Genomic DNA, 21,538 nt, shown 5'->3' on the forward strand with positions numbered 1-21,538 from the left:
ACTCCATTTATTGAGGAATTAAAATCCAAAGAATAATCTGAAATTTCACATTCTAGGGGTGCTAACCAAGGTAGACTCTTAATTTAAGGTATTTTTTCTCTCTAGTATTCAGGAGTGCATTTACATAAAATGAAAGTAAAGATTGAGACTTTATACTCAACACTTACTGTAAATATGGAAGCAGTATAAAACAGGAGCGGAAGAGGGGTCTCCTTTTTATTTCTCTCCTGAAGAATGAATTGTGGAGGATGTAGTGGTTATTCCACATCATAAATCGAACCTCTTTCAGACCCCGAGAGTTGGCTTCTTCAATCAATCGAATGACAGACTATGGAGGAGAAAACAGAAGATAACAAAAAAAAAAGAGGAAAGTTAATAATCATGGTTAAAAATGAAAATTTAACCAAAGGCAAAAGTTAACCTCACAGGAATTTCAATAAAGTACAGTGAGTCTAATTAACTTCCTTTATATGCTAAGATTTTTTTTTTTCCTTCCAAGTATGTAGGGCCCAGGGAACTATTTTATTTTATTTTGAGCCTTAATAATATTATAGAGAGTTTTCGTTCATATTTCTTAAGGGAGTTTTCAAAACAGGAACTAAAGATAGTGATGTTGGCCAGTCCCAGTGGCTCACGCCTGTGAGAGGCCTGTGAGCCACTCCCAACACTTTGGGAGGCAGAGGAAGGAGGACTGTTTGAGGTCAGGAGTTCAACACCAGACTGGGCAACATGGCAAGATCCTGTCTCCACAAAAAATAAAAAAATAAAAATTAGTTGAGTATGGTGGCATGCACCTGTAGTCCCAGCTATTTGGGAGGCTGAGGCAGGAGCACTGTTTGAGCTCAGGAGTTCAAGATTATAGTGAGCTATGATTGTGCCACTGTACTCCAACTGGGCAACAGAGCAAGAGCCTATCTCAAAATAAATAAATAAATAAATAAATAAAATTTGAAAAGGTGGTGGTATATAAAGTTCAAGTTCTAAACCCAAAAAACTTCTCAGAGGAAAAACACAGGAACAGTCTGAGTATTCTGAGAGTACATTTTAAACAGCCTTGTATTCTATTTGGAAGGTAGATAACTAGTGATTACCAAGTATTCTGAGAGTACTGTTTTTTTTTTTTTTGAGATGGAGTCTCACTCTGTTGCCCAGGCTAGAGTGCAGTGGCGCGATCTCGGCTCACTGCAATCCCTGCCTCCCAGGTTCATGCCATTCTCCTGCCTCAGCCTCCCAAGTAGCTGGGACTACAGCCACCAGTCACCACGCCCAGCTAATTTTTTGTATTTTTAGTGGAGATGGGGTTTCACCATGTTAGCCAGGATGGTCTCGATTTCCTGACCTCGTGATCCACCCGCCTCGGCCTCCCAAAGTGTTGGGATTACAGGTGTGAGCCACCACACCCGACCGTATTCTGAGAGTACATTTTAAACAGCCTTGTATTCTCTTTGGAAGGCAGATACTAGTGATTACTTAAGCTTACTTAATTTAATATTGTGTTTTACAATAATTAACATACTAGGTTTTCTTCTTTTGCTAATGTCTTTAAAAATAAAAGTAAGGTAGGTAAGTTGTTCCCCCCTTTTGTAATGCTGGAAATGAACTTAAATTGAAAAAGTCAGATCTTTGGAATGTGAAATGAATCTCTAAAGTCCATCTGAGGATGTTTAAACGACTCACAATTGTCATTCAGAAGCAAAGTAAACCATCATCATTTTAAAACCTTGCTTTGAGACTGAAGGGCTATTATCACTGTCTCAGACTAAGGATGCAAGTGCACATAGGAGAAAATTGTAAATAACTGATTTATCTGACCACAGCTCAATAAACATTTCCAAGTACTTCTTCCAGAGACATGAGCGATTGTTTCCATTGGGCTTCTAAAATGCTAAGTGTAACACTTGATCCAATCTCCATAAGCCCAGGAGCCAGATATAATCAAAAGTTATACCAATTCTCATCTCGTGAAAATTACTCCATAGGTGGCAACAGGTCAAAGTATTTCATCTCTATAATGTAAGATTCTGTGGAAAGCATTTTATTTATCTGATAATAGTGGTATGTTATCTTTGGATTTCAAATTAATGGAAAGAAATACATTTTAAGAAAAAGAGAAAAGTTTTCTTGTATCATTGACACTCATAAGCTATTTGATTATAAGCATAGTTCTGCCTAGTCATTGTTGTAAAGAAAGAATAAAAGAATAGAGGAAGAAAAAATAAATAAATTTGAAAAATGTACTTGTTAACAAAGAACCTGTAAATACCTCAGGATACTCTCTCCATCCAAAGTGGTCCCTACAGAAGAATTTCCAGACTGTGTGGTAAATAGAGTTGACATTGCTAGAGGGTGGTGTGGACAGCCTTCGTAGTTGGTCAAATTCAGTTGTTTCATACACATTCATGGCATTCAAATCTGCCCAAAATTCTTGTCCTCTAAAAAACAAACAAACAAACAAACAAAAAAACACCAAAAACCTGTTAATACATTTGTAAAACAAAAATATTCAAAAATCTCATTGGACATTAAAAATATATAGCATAGCCTGTTGGTAGAATTTTCTAAACTTGCTTTACTTGGAGTAAAAGCATATTTATTGCTGGTTGTTTCCACAGCATCCATTTCCTACATGCCCTTTCTAATCAAGACCAAAATTTCTAGGCCATGGAATTACAGTAAGATTGATTTAACCCCACAGAACCACTGGCCTAACCCAATCAAAATAAGTCCACCCTCCACTCTACGGTGGGCTGGCCTCAGCCAATCAGGGAGTCAGTTTTACTATGAAGCTATGTAGAAACTAAACATAGACAAAAGAAAATTTCTCTTGAAGCTTGACCTTTTTTTCAGAGGCCATCCGTTTACTTGCCAATATAGGAATACACAGTATTGCCTGATCAAAGACAATAAAAGAAGGGAAAAATAAAATGAATCCAGATAAAGCCAGTACTAATCCACCCAACATCAATATTATCTTTTATCCGGTGGGCTGAAAAATGTTGGCAAAACATGAAGAAAAAAAATAGTTTGGATTATTATGAGGTTTAGCTTTGAGAATATTTTGGTCATCTTATTATCTGGTCCACTGCTGCTGAATCATTACTTTACAAATGTCTCCATACTGCTGGAGGGGAAGTCCCACTATATGAATCAGACTCATTTAATAATTTATAAAAGGTAGACCAATAAAAACATTTGTGTTTCCTCTTTTATGGAACTTCATTACAGTTGGAAATATTTGAACCATTATTTCAAATAACTGGCATAATGGTCATTGTATTCTTCTTTCTTTTCTCTTGTGTACGTTTGAAAGTTACTATAATATAAAAAATTAAATATATGGTAACAGCATAGATATTGTAGCATAGTCTACCACAGATTTCTAAATGGATGTCTACAACACAAGAAATACTCTAGATCTAGTGGCATTCAGAAAGTACATGTGAAGTCTAGTTGCTGAGACAGATTTTCCCAATAATTAACTTATTTCCTTGCTGTAAATTAGGATTTTGAAAAGGATATTAAAGTTGATCTACAGTTGTGCCATTGCACTCCAGCCTGGGCAAAAAGAGTGAAACTCTGTCTAAAAAAAAAATTGATCTATGGGTTTTGTTAGCTAGCACATTTTCCAAAATCTGCTCTTGGAATACTTGTTTCAAAAACTATTAACAGGTATTCTGTGCACAAAAGATTCTGCAGTCAAATATTTGAAAAACTGATTATGCAAATACTTGCCGTTCTCCATCCCAATGTTCACAATTTCTGAATCAGGTTCTACACAGAAAAAAACACTCAATCATACAACCGATGATGCCAAAAAGTATGGAACTTTTAAAAAGCAGTATACTCCTTTAAAATTCCTAAAGATCTTGCCAATAAACCCCAAACTTCTTGCTTAGTAAGAGTACTAACTAGTTGGATGTGGTCTCAAAAACAACATATAGTTTTAATTAAGCATGAAATAAGACAATATAACATAGTTTAAAATAATATTTGGCCACTGTTTTAAAATGATTTATGGTAAATAGGAATATTTAATTCAAACAGAAAAGTGTTTCTGGGAAATCCTAAAAAGTGAAACAGACAGACAAAACAAAACAAAAAAACAAAAAAGTCCTGAAAACTGGAACTCCTATGCCTAAATTAAACGTCATATCAAGTTGCCTTAAGCAATTTTCATTAACTTCAGGAGAATCTGATGTTATGATTGGGAAGTGAGATAAAAAACTTTCTCCCTGTTAAGACTGTTTCAAGTTTCTAAACATATTTTTCCTGCTTTAAGCTTATCGCCCAGCAACTGTTCCCAATTATGAGTCACAAATCCTCACTATTTCCTTTAAGGAGTTCTTAGAACAGCAGTCATTATGTTAACATGCATTATAATATAAACAGCCAATGCTTTTTGCTGTTTAGTGTCAGATTTTATTCTGGACATCACTCTAGCAATTTCTGTTTAAGCCTGTATTACTGAGACTTCATAGATAATGATTTGCATGAGAAAGACAACTACAACTGCAGCTTTTGCTACATTCTCGTGCATGTCAGTCCTTTGGGCATTATGAAGTTTCTACGACAAATCCTAATTTACTATAATCAACTGTTCTTTGGATTGATATATCAAAGTACTGTTATAGCTCTATTTGATTTTCAATATGCTTTTTCTAAACTTGACAGAGACAAAATCACAAATTTGAAAAACATTAAATTATCTTTTTGTGAGATTAATTTTACCACCTGCTCTCCCTTAAACAGTGAATGCTTTAAAAATCTAAAGCCAACAGGTTTTTTTCTCCATAATCTGCATCAGCATAAATATGTGCAATATGGATGCCAAATGTTCAACAGCCACCACATTCTTCTTTACCAAACTATTGTTTCCTATTATCAGAAAGCAGTTACGAGTCATCTATATGTGATAATCGCGATGGTGGGCTCTACTGGGCAATACACAAAGAATTAAACAGATGTAGTCCCTGTCTTCTAGGAATGTTAAGAGAGGAATAACTAACAAAATGTAGCCAAAGAAGCAGTACATCTGCCTGTCTAAATTCATCAGTGGCAAGTACATTCAGGAAATAAGAGACAAAGAATAAACATGCAGCAATATGGAAGAGGAGGTGGTTATTGGCATCCAGTAATGAATACAGGTCAGGAAAATTAAGAGGTTTTACTTTATCAATCCAAGATAGCTTTCTGCCAGAAAAAGAATCTTAGGAGCAGTTTAAATAACAGGAAATATCACTAGTAAGTCAAGAGCTGTGTGTAAGAACAAGGAAAAAGAGGTCTCCAAGCACTTTGCTTCTTGAAAGACAAGTGGAGACAGGATTGGTATAAGTAGCTGGAAAAGGAGACCTTCTAAACAGGGGTATCTGAGAGATGAGGAAATGGGAACCTGTAAATTCCTATAAGGGGATAAAACAAGCGATGTGAGAGACTTCAGGCAACGAACCGAGGATGCTTAAGTCCAGGGTGTCAGAGCCTTAAGATATAAGGTTAGGAATTTAAAGTATTGAGCAGATAAGTTAGAATCAAAGCAGTAATTACAGGATGTTGGAAACTGAGCAAGAGAGCCAGTGCTAGAGATTGAGGGTGTCTTTGTAAAAGCAAGGTGCAATAATCCTTGTGGATGAAAACTCCATCTGGCCTAAAGGCATCTCTGAGGGATGGCCAAAAAAGAGTATGAGTGATAGCCACTCTACAGGAGGATTTATTTCTTGCTATTTGTATCACATGGCTAAATCCATCAGTATTCTTTTATCTAAGATACAGCCCTATCATGAACCAGAAAAAAACAAAACCTTGTGAACAGACTGCTGATTTTTGCTCTTAAGGAAAGAATGAAATTGAACCGCTGAAATATTAACAATTCTGTTTTTGCATGTCTCACCAACACACCACCACACATCCCACTATAAGAATCCATATACAACACTAATTTAAAATGCTGAAAAGGACGCCCATTCTCATAATTTAGATGCTTTGTAACAATGGTTCTCCTCTTATTCAACAAATATCTACACATACCAATTAAGCCAACATTTTCCGACATACATTACCAATGCACAGAGCACCAACACCCACACTAAGTCAGAAAGTATGCCACACACATTTCTTTAACAAGTATACTAATATCTTAGTATTTAAGATCCTGAAGAGAAAGTAAAAAGGACCTATGACATGAATAATAAACAGAGTTGGAATGCAAACCAAAACTAAAAAAGAAAAAGATGCTAAATGAAATAGAAAATAGTAAGAACACAACTTCTTTCTCAGATAAATAGCTCTTGGGTTTATGCATTTGGGAGCTCAGTAAAGAGTGTAACCATTTTAGGCAGTTTCTCTATTTATAAAGTGTTTATAACCAAGAAGAAAATGAGACCAAAAAAAAGCAAAGTAACTTGAAGTAGACACATTAATTTGGTACTGGGCTCTGCTTTGGCCATAAAAAAATGAAAAAGGCAAAATGACACAGAGCACCAGTCGAGTGGGGAAAGGAAACCCTGTGGCATAGTGGGAAATGTGGCAAAAAGGTGGTCAGAAGCAGATGGCCTACCTCTGCTGGGAAAGGTGTCAAGACAGGTGGTCAAAGGAGTTGTCCCAGAGTGGATAAAATGTGAGCAAGGTCCAGCCACCAGGCAAACAATGGGAGGCAGGACACCACATGCAGAGTGACTCCATGTGTAGAAGCTAACCAAACAAGGCACACAAGAATAGTGTGCAAGAGGCACACCCAGTTCATGTGGGAGGTTAGAGTATATGTATCTATGAGAAATAAGGGATAAAACTGGACTGGATAAGTTGGCTTGGGCCAGATAATGAAGAGCTTTGTTTACTGTGTTAAGTTGTTAGGTCTTGATTCTATGGGCAGTAGGAAACACCAGTGAATTTTCAACAAAGTCTAGACTTGCCTTTATAAAGGTCACTCCAATTGTAGTGGTATAGAAGAATGATTTACTTATTTATTTTTGGCAGTTGATAGAGAAAACCATTCATCTGCTAAATATTAGGATATTTATCAATATTATTCTATGAACAATCATCTCTAGTTATTAGAACTGCACATGAGACATACGATGAAAGAGGACTAAGGAGGCAATGTAGGAATGATTTGAAGTATTTAAGAGTTAGAATTTAACTGCATGAAGGATAATTACATGTGGGGCAGAAGAGAGTGAAATGAGAGTAGGATGTGTCCCATGTTTCTGGTCTGGGTGGTTGGATAATGGTGCTATTAATGAGACAAATTACAAGACATACAGCAGGTTTAAGTGGCAAGGTGATAGAAATAAAACATAGAACTCAGACTTTGGCATAGGTTGATTAAATACAAAGTTTTCTGAACCCTAGTCTGCACAGTTTTAACCAGATCGGTAAGATTTCAGAACTGTGGCTTCCTGCCTGTAAGAGTTAACTGGTTTCTACAAGGATAAGCCTGTGACCTCAAACTAATTAACACATACCTTAATCAGCTAGACTCGCCATATACAACTAGTAGTGCCCTTTTATTATTATGATGTAAAGTGAAAATACCTCCCAAAACAGAGTGTCATAATGATAGAAGGATAAAGATTAAATGCAATGTGGAGAGTACTGAGGTTCTGCTACTGGCTTGAGACAGGCATGACAGATGGCACATGTTTGCCGCTGCTAAAGAATTTCACAGGCGAACAAAACATAGCTGGCTTTTGATACCTGGCTTTGATATTTCCAGGACTCATTTAGCAATGCAGGAATATCTGGAAGCTTATATCCCTTCAAGTATTTTACAAGGTAATGAGAATCAAAGCCATGGCATACACAATACCAACACATTTCGTGAAAACAGTGTCATTATTAAAGTTCAGAAAACTATGTATTTGTAATTTGCTTCTTTAGAAGCACAACTGTCATTTATTCTGTCGCTAATTAAGATTTTTGCTAACACTGCCTCAAATAAGTAACAGAGGACTGTTGTGGGGGGCGGCAACAAAACTTATTCATAAATGCTTACATCCAAAGCAACATCTTTTAATACTCACCAGAGGTTAAATTTTTCTTTCACTTTTTTTTTGGAGATAGGGTCTCCTTCTGTCACCTAGGCCGGAGTGCAATAGTGCCATCTAGGCTCACTGCCACCTTGAACTCCCTTGCTTAAACTACCCTCCCACCTCAGCATCCCCAGTAGCTGTGACTATAGGCACGCTCCACCACACTCGGCTAATTTTTGTATTTTTCTGTAGAGACGGGGTTTTGCCGTGTTGCCCGGGCTGGTCTCAAGCAATCCTTCTGCCTCAGCCTTCCAAAATGTTAAGATTACAGGTGTAAGCCACTGCACCCAGCCTCAGAATTTAAAATTCTATACTTAATTACCACACTATGACACTATAAAACTATTAACATAAAACTCAGATCATGGATTTATCTAAATACCTCAAAAGATTTTTGGGTAGGTAAAAGTGTTCCCCACCTTAAGATACAATGTATTTCTCGGGATCAGTTCTTGAAGAAGGGATCATGAGGCAAAATTCTATGTTGCTGCTCCCTTGGTACCTCCTGAGACATCCTGGAAATTCCTGCTTCCAAGAAGGCAGCAAGTTAGTGGGAAGGATGCTGTCTAAAATCACATTTATCTGTGTGCCAAACCTCATGTCTGATTCGTAAATTGTTAGACATCTGTAGTCTTAAAAGTCATTCTAGAAGTGAACCCAGTGAAATGAAAAAGAAAGGATAAGATATAGAAGAGAGGCAGGTAAGTTTCCTAAATGAAAAAAGATAATCTGTTTTTAAACTTTTTAATTATACATTCTCCAAAAGCATGCGGAGAACTAAACAAACATAACACAGCTTATTCTCAAAACAGACTGATACTAAGACATGGCTATTTGCATACATCTAGATGTTTGCTAAACCCCTAATAATACCACACAATGAAGTCCACCGGCCCCAAAGCAACCACTAAAAGCAAATTACAGTATCTACTTAAGGAAAAGAACCTACTAAAATATTGTTATGCTGGCTTTTTTTGTTGTTTGTTTTCTATTACAAAACTACAGATCAAAGCAAAGAACACAAAAAGACTTTCCAATAAAATGTGGATAAGTCTAAAATCTTTCATAAATAAAAATTACACTTATAAGATCAGAAGATCTCATTGCCATCTATTTATGGTAGTGCGGGACTAAATTTTGCACCATGAAGGTACCAGAAATGTCATACAGTCTTAACTTTTATTCAAGTTCAGTCACATGTCCTAAGATCACAGAAGGCACTATAAGTGAGACAGATTTCTCAACCATGGCCTGATGAGAAAGTGAAACTTAATTTTTGTAAGAACAGCTGGGATAGAAGGCACAGGTTAGTTTTTAAAAGTTGGTAGCATGCCTTATACTACCTTATATTATGCAATCACTGATTTTTATAAAGAAGAGTAGCTATCCCCTCTGTTAAGAAAAATATTTTTAAAACTGAAAGGTTTCTATCTAATCTCAAAGTAAACAATAAAAAATGTCTCCCATGTATTCGAGGCACAAATAGTGGTTAATTCAATTTTTTGAATATAGAATTTGATATCCCTTAAAAAGGAATAAAATAGATGTGTTTATAATTTTTTCTACATAAATATAATACTATATGTAAATGATAAAATTACTTAAAAATAAGTTGCTTTAAAATATCTCAATTCAGCACTCATTTACACATAAATACTAGTTATAGTTATCATAAAAATATTTTCTAATAATGCCTAGTAAGATATAAACCATTAGCTTAATTTATTTCTGCTTTGACTTTTAAATTACAAATGATTCCCATAAAAAGGTTTTTACTCAGAATTTTCTTTATTTAGCTTTGGCTTTTTCCCCAATTAGTCCAGATGAACTAACTGATCAATGAAAGAATCAGAAATATACTCGTTGGTGACTTACTATGTATTTGATGCTAATAACCCAGAGATGAGTAAACAGCTTTCAGGAGACTAGAGATTTGAATGCATACAAGCAAACTATATATAGAGAATTCATCACTCTGATAGTTCTTTAAACAAATTGCTGGAGAAAAAGACTTCCTATAGAAAAGACAAAGAGTCTTCTTATTGTCTAGGTTTTATAAGCTATAACAAAACCTTTCCACATAGTCTTAAATTGGTAACTTTTTCTGAGGGAGTTGGATTCTACAAAGCCAAGTTTCTGTGATAGATTCAATTTTATCAGTTAAGAGAGTCGAAATTATTTCTGAGTAACAAATTTGTAAAACACTTTACATAATGCTTCTGATGTCCGCCAGCATTTGGATAATCCAAATGTCAGAAAGCAAGCAAGCAAAGGTCCTTCTGTTTCACATACTTTGCCCTGACTCTATTGGGGATGTCTTTCTTTTATTAGGATGAGTAATTAAACCTTAGAAGGCAAACCCAGTGTTTATCCTGTGCTAATTTTTACTCTCTAAATGCCTGGAAATGAAAGAGCTAAGCCAGGTGACAGTCAGAAACCAAAGACCAACCACAGCAGGAAATTATTTAGAGTATTTTGTGCCGTTTGCCCTCTCTATACCTTGATCAGCTGCAGGAACTGTGAAGATCACAGGGTGCATGCAAGATTCTGAAAGCACATGCACTACTGCAAGCAAAGTTCACCCTTTGATCCCCACCCTTGCCATTCAAGTGCTGGTGAAAAATTAGACCAAAGATGATCATCCAAACTCTTTGGCTATGTCATATAAGTGGGACAATTTAAGAATTCTCCAAATTAGTTCAAAAAGAAAAAAAAAAGCTAATGTAATAAAGAGAAATTCTTGTAAGTGTAGCCTAAACATCTTTTCTAATCATTACAAGAAGTACGTTTCAACATAAGATTATTCACAAATCCTTCCTAAAATCAGAGGCAATAGCACCAAAACAGAGGACTTCAATTTGCATAAAGAATACAAATTTACTGAACTCTTCCTCAGACAACTTAGTCATGGGCGATTCTCAACACACTCCTTACACAACTTTTTGTGGTACACATACTCGAAAGTCACTGCTTTCTGTAGAAGGTGAAAAGGAATAGTTGCTCTAGCATTCTCACTCTTGTAAGAACTTATCCTTTCATTGTGATGACCATGCAAAGGTTCTTTACTTGTCCAGTGGGTGTTACCAGTAAGTAAACAGCATAGAGCAGAGAAAGATCTAGGAGACAGATACATTTTGTTGTGTGGAAACCCAAATAGGAATGCTTAGTTAACTCTCTTCTATGCTTGCCTTAGTAACAGTAACTAGCTAAGTCAGCAAGGAAAATTGGAAGTTTCACAAATGACAATTAGAAGTTTATTAATGTCATCAACTTCTAAAATTTGAGTTCCTAATCACGGAATTGATTATATTTAGCTCAAGTCTGCAATACTGTCCTCTTCACAGATTGAATATAAATCTTTACAAACAGAATTTATTGTACATAAAATCCTTAATTTTCAAAAATGCATTTCAGAATATATCACTTGTAATGTCAAATTCCCTATTAACAAGGAATTATTTATATTAAAAATCTGAAGCCTTCAGTTACTGTGTCAGGGATTGGGGTGGATTAGGTTTAATGTTTGAAGGAAGAAATTTTAAATTGGGGTGAGTCTGTATACGGTATAATTTTCAGTCCCTAGAAAGCACTGTCATAAACAATCTATAAATATAAAAATGAGCCCTATTTAGTTTTGTTAAAGAAATTCCTTCACATCAGCCGGGCGCGGTGGCTCACGCCTGTAATCTCAGCACTTTGGGAGGCCGAGGCAGGCAGATCATCTGAGGTCAGGAGGTCAAGACCAGCCTGACCAATATGGAGAAATCCCGTTTCTATTAAAAATACAAAATTAGCCGGACATGGAGGCGCATGCCTATAATCCCAGCTACTCAGGATGTCTGAAGCAGGAGAATCGCTTGAACCCAGGAGGCAGAGGTTGCGGGAGCTGAGATGGTGCAACTGCACTCCAGCCTGGGCAACAAGGGTGAAACTCTGTCTTAAAAAAAAAAAAAAATCCTTCACATCTAAAATGTAGCTTGTTTGCTCCTAGAAATGGTGAACTTCAGAAGCATTTCATTCCTTGTACAGTTTATGCTTAATGTGTTGCAAAGTAGAGGTAAAACCAAGATCTCAGGCTATCACCTATTTCAAACCCAGAATGAAAGGGAAAATGGCTTAACCTTTGGCACTGTGGTCTTTTTCAAAGATACAAAATCTTTCGAATTCACTTTACCTTAAGACCCCAATCTTATTATAAAAGGGAAACTCTACTACTTTTACAAAGTGAGTTTCTTTCAAAACTTTGACAGTGTCCAATTTGAACTAGCCATACAAGTTGTGCCAAAATAATTATCTTGCAATTTGAAATGTTTTTTCCTTTGCAAAAAATGACACACACATGTACTAAGTTTTCCTTCCACAAAAAGACAACTGCAACTCACAAATTGGAGACTGATAATTATTAAAGGTTGTTGGCCAAGGTTAAGAGGACTTAAGGTCCTAATTTAAATGCAATCCAGAATCATCACCATCAGACAAAGGATGCAGAATCTGGTGGTCTCAAATCAGGAGATGATAAATAAAAATAAAAGAAACCATGGGAAGAAAGTCATAATTTCAAATAGCTGTATTTTTGTAGCATTCCTTGAGTAGTCAAGGTTTGCATGGACTACATACTGCTTTACCCTTTAGGAATAGCACCCAAACCCAGAATAAAACTGAGGATCACTAACCACGATTAGAAATACACAGAAGAACTTTTGAAGTTTATCTTTGCTTTATAGTAGATTGTAAATCTATGATCTAGAAATTCTAGTATAATAGGATAATTCTAGTATAATACAAAGTAGATTTACAGGGACACAACAGAGCTATCAGTCAAAAGTAGCATTTTTTTTTTTCATGCCCATTATGTGCAGAATGAAGTTTTAAATGCTGAATGGAGTTACTACTATAAATTGAGCACCCCAAATCTGAAAATTGGAAATGCTTCAAACCCAAAACTTTCTGAGCACCAAGATGATACCCAAATGCTCACTGGAGCATTTTGGATTTCAGATGCTTAACCGGGGCACTATGCAAATATTCTAAAATCCAAAATCTGAAACACTCTGGTCCCCAAGAATTTTGGATAAGGAATATTCAACTCGTATTCCCTTTTGTTCTTACTTACAATAAAAAGTAAGAGCTTTGGATTTAACTCAATGATAAAATATATAATGTATCATGCAATTATTTTTAGGGTATGCCACACAACCTTATAAGCTATTTCCTCCAACTGTCTGATATAAAAGTTATAAATCTTTTTGACAAGGTTCATTTTCATTACCATAAATACATCAGGAAAAGAATGACCCCATCCTGAAGCCAGGTGGCAGCTGCTTCAAAAAGTCTAATCTGCTTATTGATGAAAAACCAAAAAGGGAATAAATGATTGCTATTGATTCCCATGATAGCTCTACACAGATCCAGTAACTTCTCTGGATTAGTATAGATAGAAGCCAATTAGTTGTATTTCATATGTAAATAGTAGCATAAAGAAGTACAAAAAATAATTCATTGGATTGCTTTATCCTAAAGCACAAGACACACATTTTGAAAGTCACTTCAAACACAGTTCTTGCTTATGGAGCTCTCTTTCTCTTAGGCAGAAATTTTTAAAATAAATTTAAACTCATCCAGCTGTGTATATTCAAGAACTACCAAAAGTCACAAGGCATAGTAAGTTTCAGCTGTCTTCCTCTCTCCAGTGTTATCAATAACACATAATGAGTTAGTTCATACATCATCACAGCTGTGCACGCCACAGCTAACTTGGCTAATTTAACTACTCCAGTAGAGTTCAGGAGCTTGCTCTAGTTTAGCTAATTCACTATGCAAGTCATATAGGGATTATAACAGTATACGCTTTTTATGATCATTAATATACATTTCTCTTTTATATAGAGTTTCTGTGAAGTCATCTAATGGTATTGTCCCTTGGACAGATTTTAAAAATAGACTTCTAAGGGCAATTAGCAATCAAAATCACTCAGCAACTAAAACTGACAACACTCTAGCCTTAAGCCTTAAAGCAACTAAAACTCCCTATCAGTGAGCATTAATCCCAAAAGAAAAAAACCCTGTCCTCTGAAAAAAATTAATAATGGATTCAGGGTTTACAACTTTCCTCTTCCTCTTCATCTCCACTCTCTTTCAATAAATTCAGAATTAGAAATAATCACTGGTCATATGTGCACCTGCAGGTAGCCTCCAAAATAAGGTTTGCAGTGTGTCCCTTCTTGATAGGTGGAAATAACTAGAAAATTGTTCTGGCTCAATTTAAAATGAATGTAATATGAAACTAGTGGTGATCTTGTTTGCTAAAGAGAGATTTGCACAACCTCCATAATTTCAATTATCCACAACACTACTCCACAGTGTGCAAGGCTCTTTTAAAACTGCTTAATTCTGCCATCCGATGTCATCATCTACTAAGGATGAGTGCCTACACTGTTCGAGACTGTGCTTTCTTAATCTAAAACACAACACTCAATGTTGTTTCTCAACTGTATATTTGGAATTTGGAAATTCTCCAAGGCTCATCTCGTGTGCAAAAAAGAAGCCTCAGCATCTATATCTGGGAAGTTCATACACACTAGTATGCAGTTGATACTGGCAATGAACGTTTGTAGATGCACAAAAGCAGAATGAGAAAGCAAAGTGGGATTACATCATAATTTCATTACAAGGAATAAATAAGCATGTATTATTGAAATCTTTTCTTAATGTGCTTTTAGTATCTGAGCATCTTGACTAAAAAGTTGGAAAGGTCCTGTGAATTTATCTAGTTCAACTTCCTTTCCAATTTCATTCCTGAGAATAAAATGAACACTATACATCTAATTTAGATTTAGGTATTAAATCCAATACATTTGCAAAGCTAAATAAAAAGATTTTTATCTGTACAGTTTGAAACTATGAACTTTCGTCTCTGCTAGAGACCCAGAACTATGAACTTTCCCCAAGTATCACACAATGAAGATGTTATGGATACAGAATATAATGATTTACCAAACCACATAAACTACTGAAAACAGTGGGATAAACAACTGCCATTCATTATTCATTATTTCTGAATCCAAAGACTGCTGGTTCCAACTTGGACATATACACAGCTGAACACACACTTCCTGGTTATGTGCAATCTGCACAGATAGACCAGCTTTACAGGCCTGACCACAGAGATTAATAGCTTTAGCCAAATAATGTGGTAACCATGTGAACCTGGGCTGCTTCAGCTTGTTTGTGAATCTCTCAGCAAGGCTCAACATGCCGTTATCTGCATCTTGTTGCCAGGAAACACAACATCGCTTTAGAATACAAGGAAAACCAGGTTGCAATGACCACAGGTCAACTTCCCAAAAGCCTAATTTTTGACACTTAGCTATCTACTATATTACAACATTTCTTCCTGTAATCTTCAGAGAACTTCACTTTACTAGTAATTTAACAGTTAACACTTTTTGTTATTTTCCCAGGATAGGACCACTTATTACCACTAACAATGTAGTAGGAGCAATGATAATTATAATAATTCACTTATACTTTTCTTTTCCTAAGTGTCAGATAAACATTAGTTTACTTCATTAAAACTGATTTGGAAATCAAGCACCCATTGCAACTACCTCATAATACAACAATGCATGCTTATGGGCCTATATCTATGTCTGTTCTTAAGCAAAATAATCTTACCAAAGGATAAAAAATACCCATATGCTCCTGACCTAAGAATTCCTGGATTTTCTAGGATCAAAATGATAGTCTTGCCTTGTTCTCATGGTAACAGAATGTCATGTGTTGGCCAATAATCCTGCTAGTTTCTTCCTGATCAATTCAAACAGATAGAAACTTAATGTACCAAGATGCTGAAGTACTCAGCAGACTGGAAATTTGCTTCATGAGAGTGAAGTGGGAGCCACTGTTCTGCAGAGTTTTGCAATCTGGAGATAGAAGGATTAGAGTGGCTTTGAGAGTATATAAAATTAATTACCCTTGACATAGCAATTAGAATTGCTAGCTCATGGGCAACAGAGATTTTGGAAAATACCTTATTAAAAATATTTTTAAGATAAAATGGAAAAACATTTTTCTCTTCCAATGCTGGTTTGAAAAAGTAAGTTAAAAGTACTTAGCTGTATTATAAGACTTTCACTACAGAAGCAAGGTGGAATCTTGAATGTAATATATTATCAAGATAATACATTTACAGTCAGGAAAACTATACTCTTGATATGACCTTACTTTTATCTCATAGGGTCTTCTATGTAATACTTTTGAATTTGGGCTTTATACTGTTTCTCTTCTTGTTCCACACTTCCCTTTTGAAACACAAAATGCAAAGTTCAAGTCTCATGATAATTAAGTTGCTAAAAAGACACATGGATTTCTGTACTATATAACTGAAATATTAAAATTATTAAAAGACAACCATTTACCCATTACTGAAGGGAACGAGATAAATGAAAAAAAAAAAAAAAAAGAACAAGTTTCTGTAACGTGAACAAGCTCTCGCACCAGTCAGAATTCAGAAGGGTGACATGAAAACTATCAGAATCAGACAACTTGGAAATGGTTTACTGCCACCATTTGCTGACTCTCTAAATACATGGGTAGTGTAAACCAACATATCTGTGAACAAAGATGACTCTTAAGGAAGTGTTTTCTCCTGGACTTCTGGGATGGTATATTCAGTGTATTTCCACTCCCCTCTCCCCACCCCCAATATGGGTCATGCATCTCAGTACTATACCAGGCCATTCAGTAGCTATGAAAGTGTTAGGTTGCCCTCATGGCCTCCCCAATCAGGCAGCATGGACAGAAGTGCTCTCCTCTCCCTTTTAATTTTAATCCTTACTGTTGGTCATACACAAATAGCTATTAACACCACACACTTTAGCTCCTTCTATGCTACAGGAGAAATAACTTAGAGATGCAAAGATTAATGCTTACTATATAGCCATTTTTGCATAAGCAACTTTACATCAGGCAACTATCATTTTCTTCATTTTAAATTTTAAAGAAGAATTCAGATGTAGAAATACCAGTTCCCTGCCAGTGAATGCTGCTTAGACATCCATACTAAAAGAACTGAGTTATGTGTATACACACATCTTGCATACCAAAACTCAAGGATAATTGTTTGAGTAATAAACATACCTTAACATAAATTCATCCCTTCACCGATTGTTAAAGGACTCTTCCAAATTAAAAAAAAAGTATCCTAAATTCTGGAAAAATTTATTTTATCTATAATACAAACTTAATGGAGAAAAGCTCCAAGGAAACTAATAAAAAGATCCAGAAGTATGGGAAGAACTTCTGAATCACTCACAGAAAAGATGTTTATACCATTCAAAATGAAGAGGGCCACAAACAACTCTGACAATACTATTCTTCTTTAAAAAATAACAGCTACTCAATGTGCAGAGCTTTAAAATTAAACAAATTAGGTGTTCATTATTTATGTTATAGTAAGATTCACCAGACTTTCTTTCAAAAGCCAGCTTTTCTTGGGTGATTAAAACAGTATTTAATTCACAATATTTAATGTATGTGCAACTTCTCAGTCACACGCACGTTGAACTGAGTGACATATGAATTGTTCAAATCATAAAACCTTCATTGTCTGGTTGAGTTAATAGCCTGCATTCACCCACCATGAAAAATCAGGATAGCATAGTCAAAAGAATAATAGTGGAAAAAAAGAAAACCTGTTACTACTGAAAGAAACCACCCTACTAAGCTTTTAGGCTTCTTTACCTTCTCTATGGCATTTAACAACAGTTCTACACATTGTTATAAATACATACCCATACTTCATTCTCATTCTATCATTTTCTGGGTTACAGTAAAATCTTTCCAAGTGCTCCTGAGAATCATTGAATACACTCTGCCACTTTTGAGTAGTTGTCCTTTTGATCTGCCAATGATATGGCAAGACGGTGTGGTGCTTCAAACAATCCCTGCCATAAATACAAGTGCCTTGCAGAAAGTCCATGCAAATTTCAATTCCGTTCTCTTGGTGAGTGTGGTACTGCAATTGGTTCACGAGCTCAAACACGAGGTCAAGGGAAGCCTCTTCACTTTTGTCCTGGAAGAGCTCAGTACTCAGTTTATCACTGGTGTCCAAAATGTATTGGATTGTAAAACTGTTTTCTTGGAAAATGCCTGGAACATAATCTATGACTTTGTCTAAGCAGTCAGGACTAGTAGGAACATCACTTGAAACTGGGTGCAAGAGATCAGTCTGGAAGTGACCTGCTGTAGAATCTGCCACCGTCCCACTGAGGGTTTCTGATGGAAAGCTGTGATCTTGGATTGGAACCACTTGTTCTGGAGCTTCAGTGGAAGGATGGGCTTCCGGTATCTGGTCCCCAACATTTGTCCTATCAGGTATCAGAACAGACATATTATTTTCTGCTGGTGGGCATGATGAATTGATTTCCATGGCTTTCTTCATCATAGGTTCATGTAAGCTGTTCTCATCTGTACTCTGGTTCCTAGATCTAAAAACCCCATCAAGCGAGCCAGATTCTAGAAGAGTGTTTAATATTGGCCTCAGAGACCTCAGGGTTCCAGTTCCCAATCTTTTCTGATCCTTTTTCTTAAAGCAAGTCTTCAATGGAGTGATCTTCTCAGAGAGTCTCATTTGGCATGAAAAGTTATCAGGAGGAGAGGGAGGCTGCACTACACAGTCTGGCTCAGGTTCGGTGGTTTCCATTTCCATGATGTGGATTAGTTCCAACTGCTCCTCAGAGTCTAAAAATTCTACGAGGAAAGGAAGGAAGATGATCATTTACAAACTGACAGCAACTGGATTTCATTCATTCACTAAAATGTTTTGTTTTTGTCCTAATTCCCTGAAACCATTCCTCTTATACTATATTTAGTTTTTACAGGTCAATGTTAAATTTTATTGAGAAATTAAGGCTCCAAAGCACCCAAGGCTATCCAAAAGCACCCAGCAGGTAAAAGTAGAAGAGTCTTTCAATAGGCCACTGGCATGCATTTGTGGGCTGAATACACAAGAGTTTGAAATTCTGCCAGGTTATGAATTTTTACTATAAGGCTAGAGTGGGGTGGGAAATGGGAGGTAGAAATAACTGTGTCTAGATGATGACAGCAGGGAAACCACACTTCCCCTCAGCTTTGCGGTTCTCTTCATAGTTGTTGATGTATCACCTATCTCATGAGTTGACAAAAAGTTTAAAAGTTCATCAAATGAAAGATAAACTTCAAACTTAAACAGTGAGTGAATTTAAGGGTATAAGAATATACACAAGAAACAGGGGCTCTCAACTGAAATACTATATGGGAGAAAGCCAGGAGTTTGTTAAGCATTTCTATATTCAGAAAGCTCTAATATACTATCCAAAAATGTTGAGTCTACTTTTGCAACCCCCAAAAACATTACCATTACTGATGGAATATAAGGGTGTGTTTAGTAACGAAGCCCCATCAGCAACAACCACTGCACACTGTGTCAGAAGACAAGCACAACTTGGTAACACAGAAAAAGCCTCCTAGTTCTCGTCCTTAGAAAAGTTACATATATACATTTTTAAAGGGCAAATGAAGGCATATTATAGAAAAACAAAACAACAATATAAAACACGCACCAAATTTCAGATTCCTAATCAACTACTGAAAGAGACAAAAAAAGTCCTTTCTTCCAAGAATCAGACCCCTTGAAAAAAACTGAAATTTGAAAACATTTACTGAGATTGTGCCAGGTGAGAAAGGAATGGTGATGAGCAATTAATCCTCTTCTCTCTTGTCCAATAAACTGAGAGAGATCTGTGACGCAAGGTCCCATGACTTAATCAAATATGCATCCTAGGTGCCCAGTAAAGTGCCTAGCTACCACAATGCACACAGCTGGTGTTCCACATATATTTTGTCGGCTGAATTACTTAAGAAAAGCACATATCAAATGCTTAGTTCTTTGGTGTTTGTGGGTCAACAACGAAAGATAAAACTGAGTGTCCCCAAAAGTGAATATTAAAAATCTAATTGGAGAGAGTCATAAATCTATGTGTAAGAAGTCCATCACATTCAGAAAAGTAAAATACAAAGCACAGTTTATAACAAAGTGTTAAATGTACATAAGTACAAAAGGAAAAGGCAGAAAAAGGAGAGTTCACTGTGAGCTGGCATTGTTAGGGAAAGCTTCACGAAGAAGAAGGGATCTGACATGAGACATAAATCAACTGGAAAGCAGCCAAGCCAGGCGTTATTATTCATCATTTGGTGCTATTGCCTCAAGGCACAATTGGCACAGATTGTGGTATTCCCTCTCCACCATACCAAACCGGACTGCGCTTTCCCCACGCGCACACACTCTAACCACTCCTATCAAACCCAATCAAGGTAAAAGAGACACTAAATCGATTTTATTTATATGTGTGTCTGCAAGTACACACGCAAGCGCGCGCGCAACTTTTCCTATTATTGCCCTTCATCAAACTCGGAAACAAAACTGGGAGGAAGCAGCAGAGAACTGGAGGAGTGGCTGGAGGGGGAAAGCCACTAGAACCTAGTTCCTCAATTAGTTTTCATAACAGAAAAATAAAGATGCGAAGGACACATCCTCCGGTCTCCAGCGGCAGGCGACACACCGCGACACCCCGCGACACCCCTCACCTCGTGACGCCGGGGTTCTCCAGCACTCCCGGCCGAATGCACTTTCGGAAGAAACCGCCGCTCCAAAGCCTGCCCGCCCGCCGCCGCGCGACACCCCGGCGCCGAGCCCGGGTCCGAGCGACGCCTCCTGCCGGCCGCGGCGGTTTGCTCAGCTCCTGGTCCCGGGCCGCGCCAACTCCGCGCAGCGCCGCTGAGGCGCCGCCCGGCTCTGCAATTCCGGGTGTTCCCGGGCGTCCCCGCCCCCGCCTTCCCCTCAGCAGGCGCCTGGGCGCCCCCCAACCCCTGTCCAGCCTCCTTCGGACCAACGACCCGCCCCGGCCTCCCTACATCCGAGAGGCCACTCGCAGCGCCTTCTGCCTTTAATTCTTTTTTATCCCCTCAGCCCACCTCCCGAAGAGCGTCCAGCGGGTCTTGGGGGCTCGCAGAACTGAGCTGCGAAGCGCCGGGGAAACGCGGCTGGCGCTTCCCGCGGCGGCGGGGAGGAAGACGAAGACTTGCGCGCTCTCAAAGTTAACGTGAAAACAGCTTCCAAACTTCTGGGCTGCAGCCCGAAACGCGGGGTAGCCGGAAGACTCCCGCAGCCGCCGTGCCCTCCCCCGGCTCTGGGAAGGGCTCCTCGGCGCCTCAGAGCACCCGGGGTCGGCCCGCGGGGGAGGCCGCATAGACGCGCCCCCACCCTGACCAACGGGGAAGGGGCAGGCGCCGGCGACCCCAATTAAATCCTTCGGCGCCTCGGTCTGATGTATACACCTGCCAGAAGCTCTAAGTGCCTAAGAAGTGTAACCAATTCCATCTTGATGCTGACGGGACCCGAGTGAATTCGGTACAAAGGGCAGTCTCAAAATCAATCACCCGATCCGCGAGAGCCCGGCACACTCCCGGCGCGGGGC

At 37.6% G+C, this 21,538-nt stretch overlaps 2 protein-coding genes across 3 annotated transcripts in view; one reads left to right on the forward strand and one right to left on the reverse strand.

Annotated features, from left to right (window-relative positions):
* TIPARP (TCDD-inducible poly(ADP-ribose) polymerase) overlaps positions 1–21,538 on the reverse strand; it is a 31,764-nt gene extending 10,226 nt beyond the window's left edge. The window contains exons 1-4 of one of the 2 annotated variants that reach the window (XM_011998042.1): positions 21,036–21,538; positions 17,816–18,773; positions 2,264–2,432; positions 168–328 (exon numbers count right to left, since the gene is read on the reverse strand). In XM_011998042.1, coding sequence (XP_011853432.1) covers positions 168–328; positions 2,264–2,432; positions 17,816–18,732 — 1,247 coding nt within the window. In that variant the 5' untranslated portion in view covers positions 18,733–18,773; positions 21,036–21,538. Of the gene's footprint in view, positions 1–167; positions 329–2,263; positions 2,433–17,815; positions 18,774–19,724; positions 19,750–21,035 lie in introns of those variants that run through there. The other variant, XM_011998043.1, reaches the window with a different exon arrangement.
* Positions 21,389–21,538, forward strand: part of LOC105552400 — a 3,354-nt gene continuing 3,204 nt past the window's right edge. Inside the window, exon 1 of the mRNA XM_011998067.1 lies at positions 21,389–21,427. Within this exon, the coding sequence (XP_011853457.1) occupies positions 21,389–21,427 (39 nt within the window). The remainder of the gene's footprint in view (positions 21,428–21,538) is intronic.

Source organism: Mandrillus leucophaeus, unplaced genomic scaffold (assembly GCF_000951045.1).
Source record: "Mandrillus leucophaeus isolate KB7577 unplaced genomic scaffold, Mleu.le_1.0 Scaffold554, whole genome shotgun sequence".
NCBI lineage: Eukaryota > Metazoa > Chordata > Mammalia > Primates > Cercopithecidae > Mandrillus > Mandrillus leucophaeus.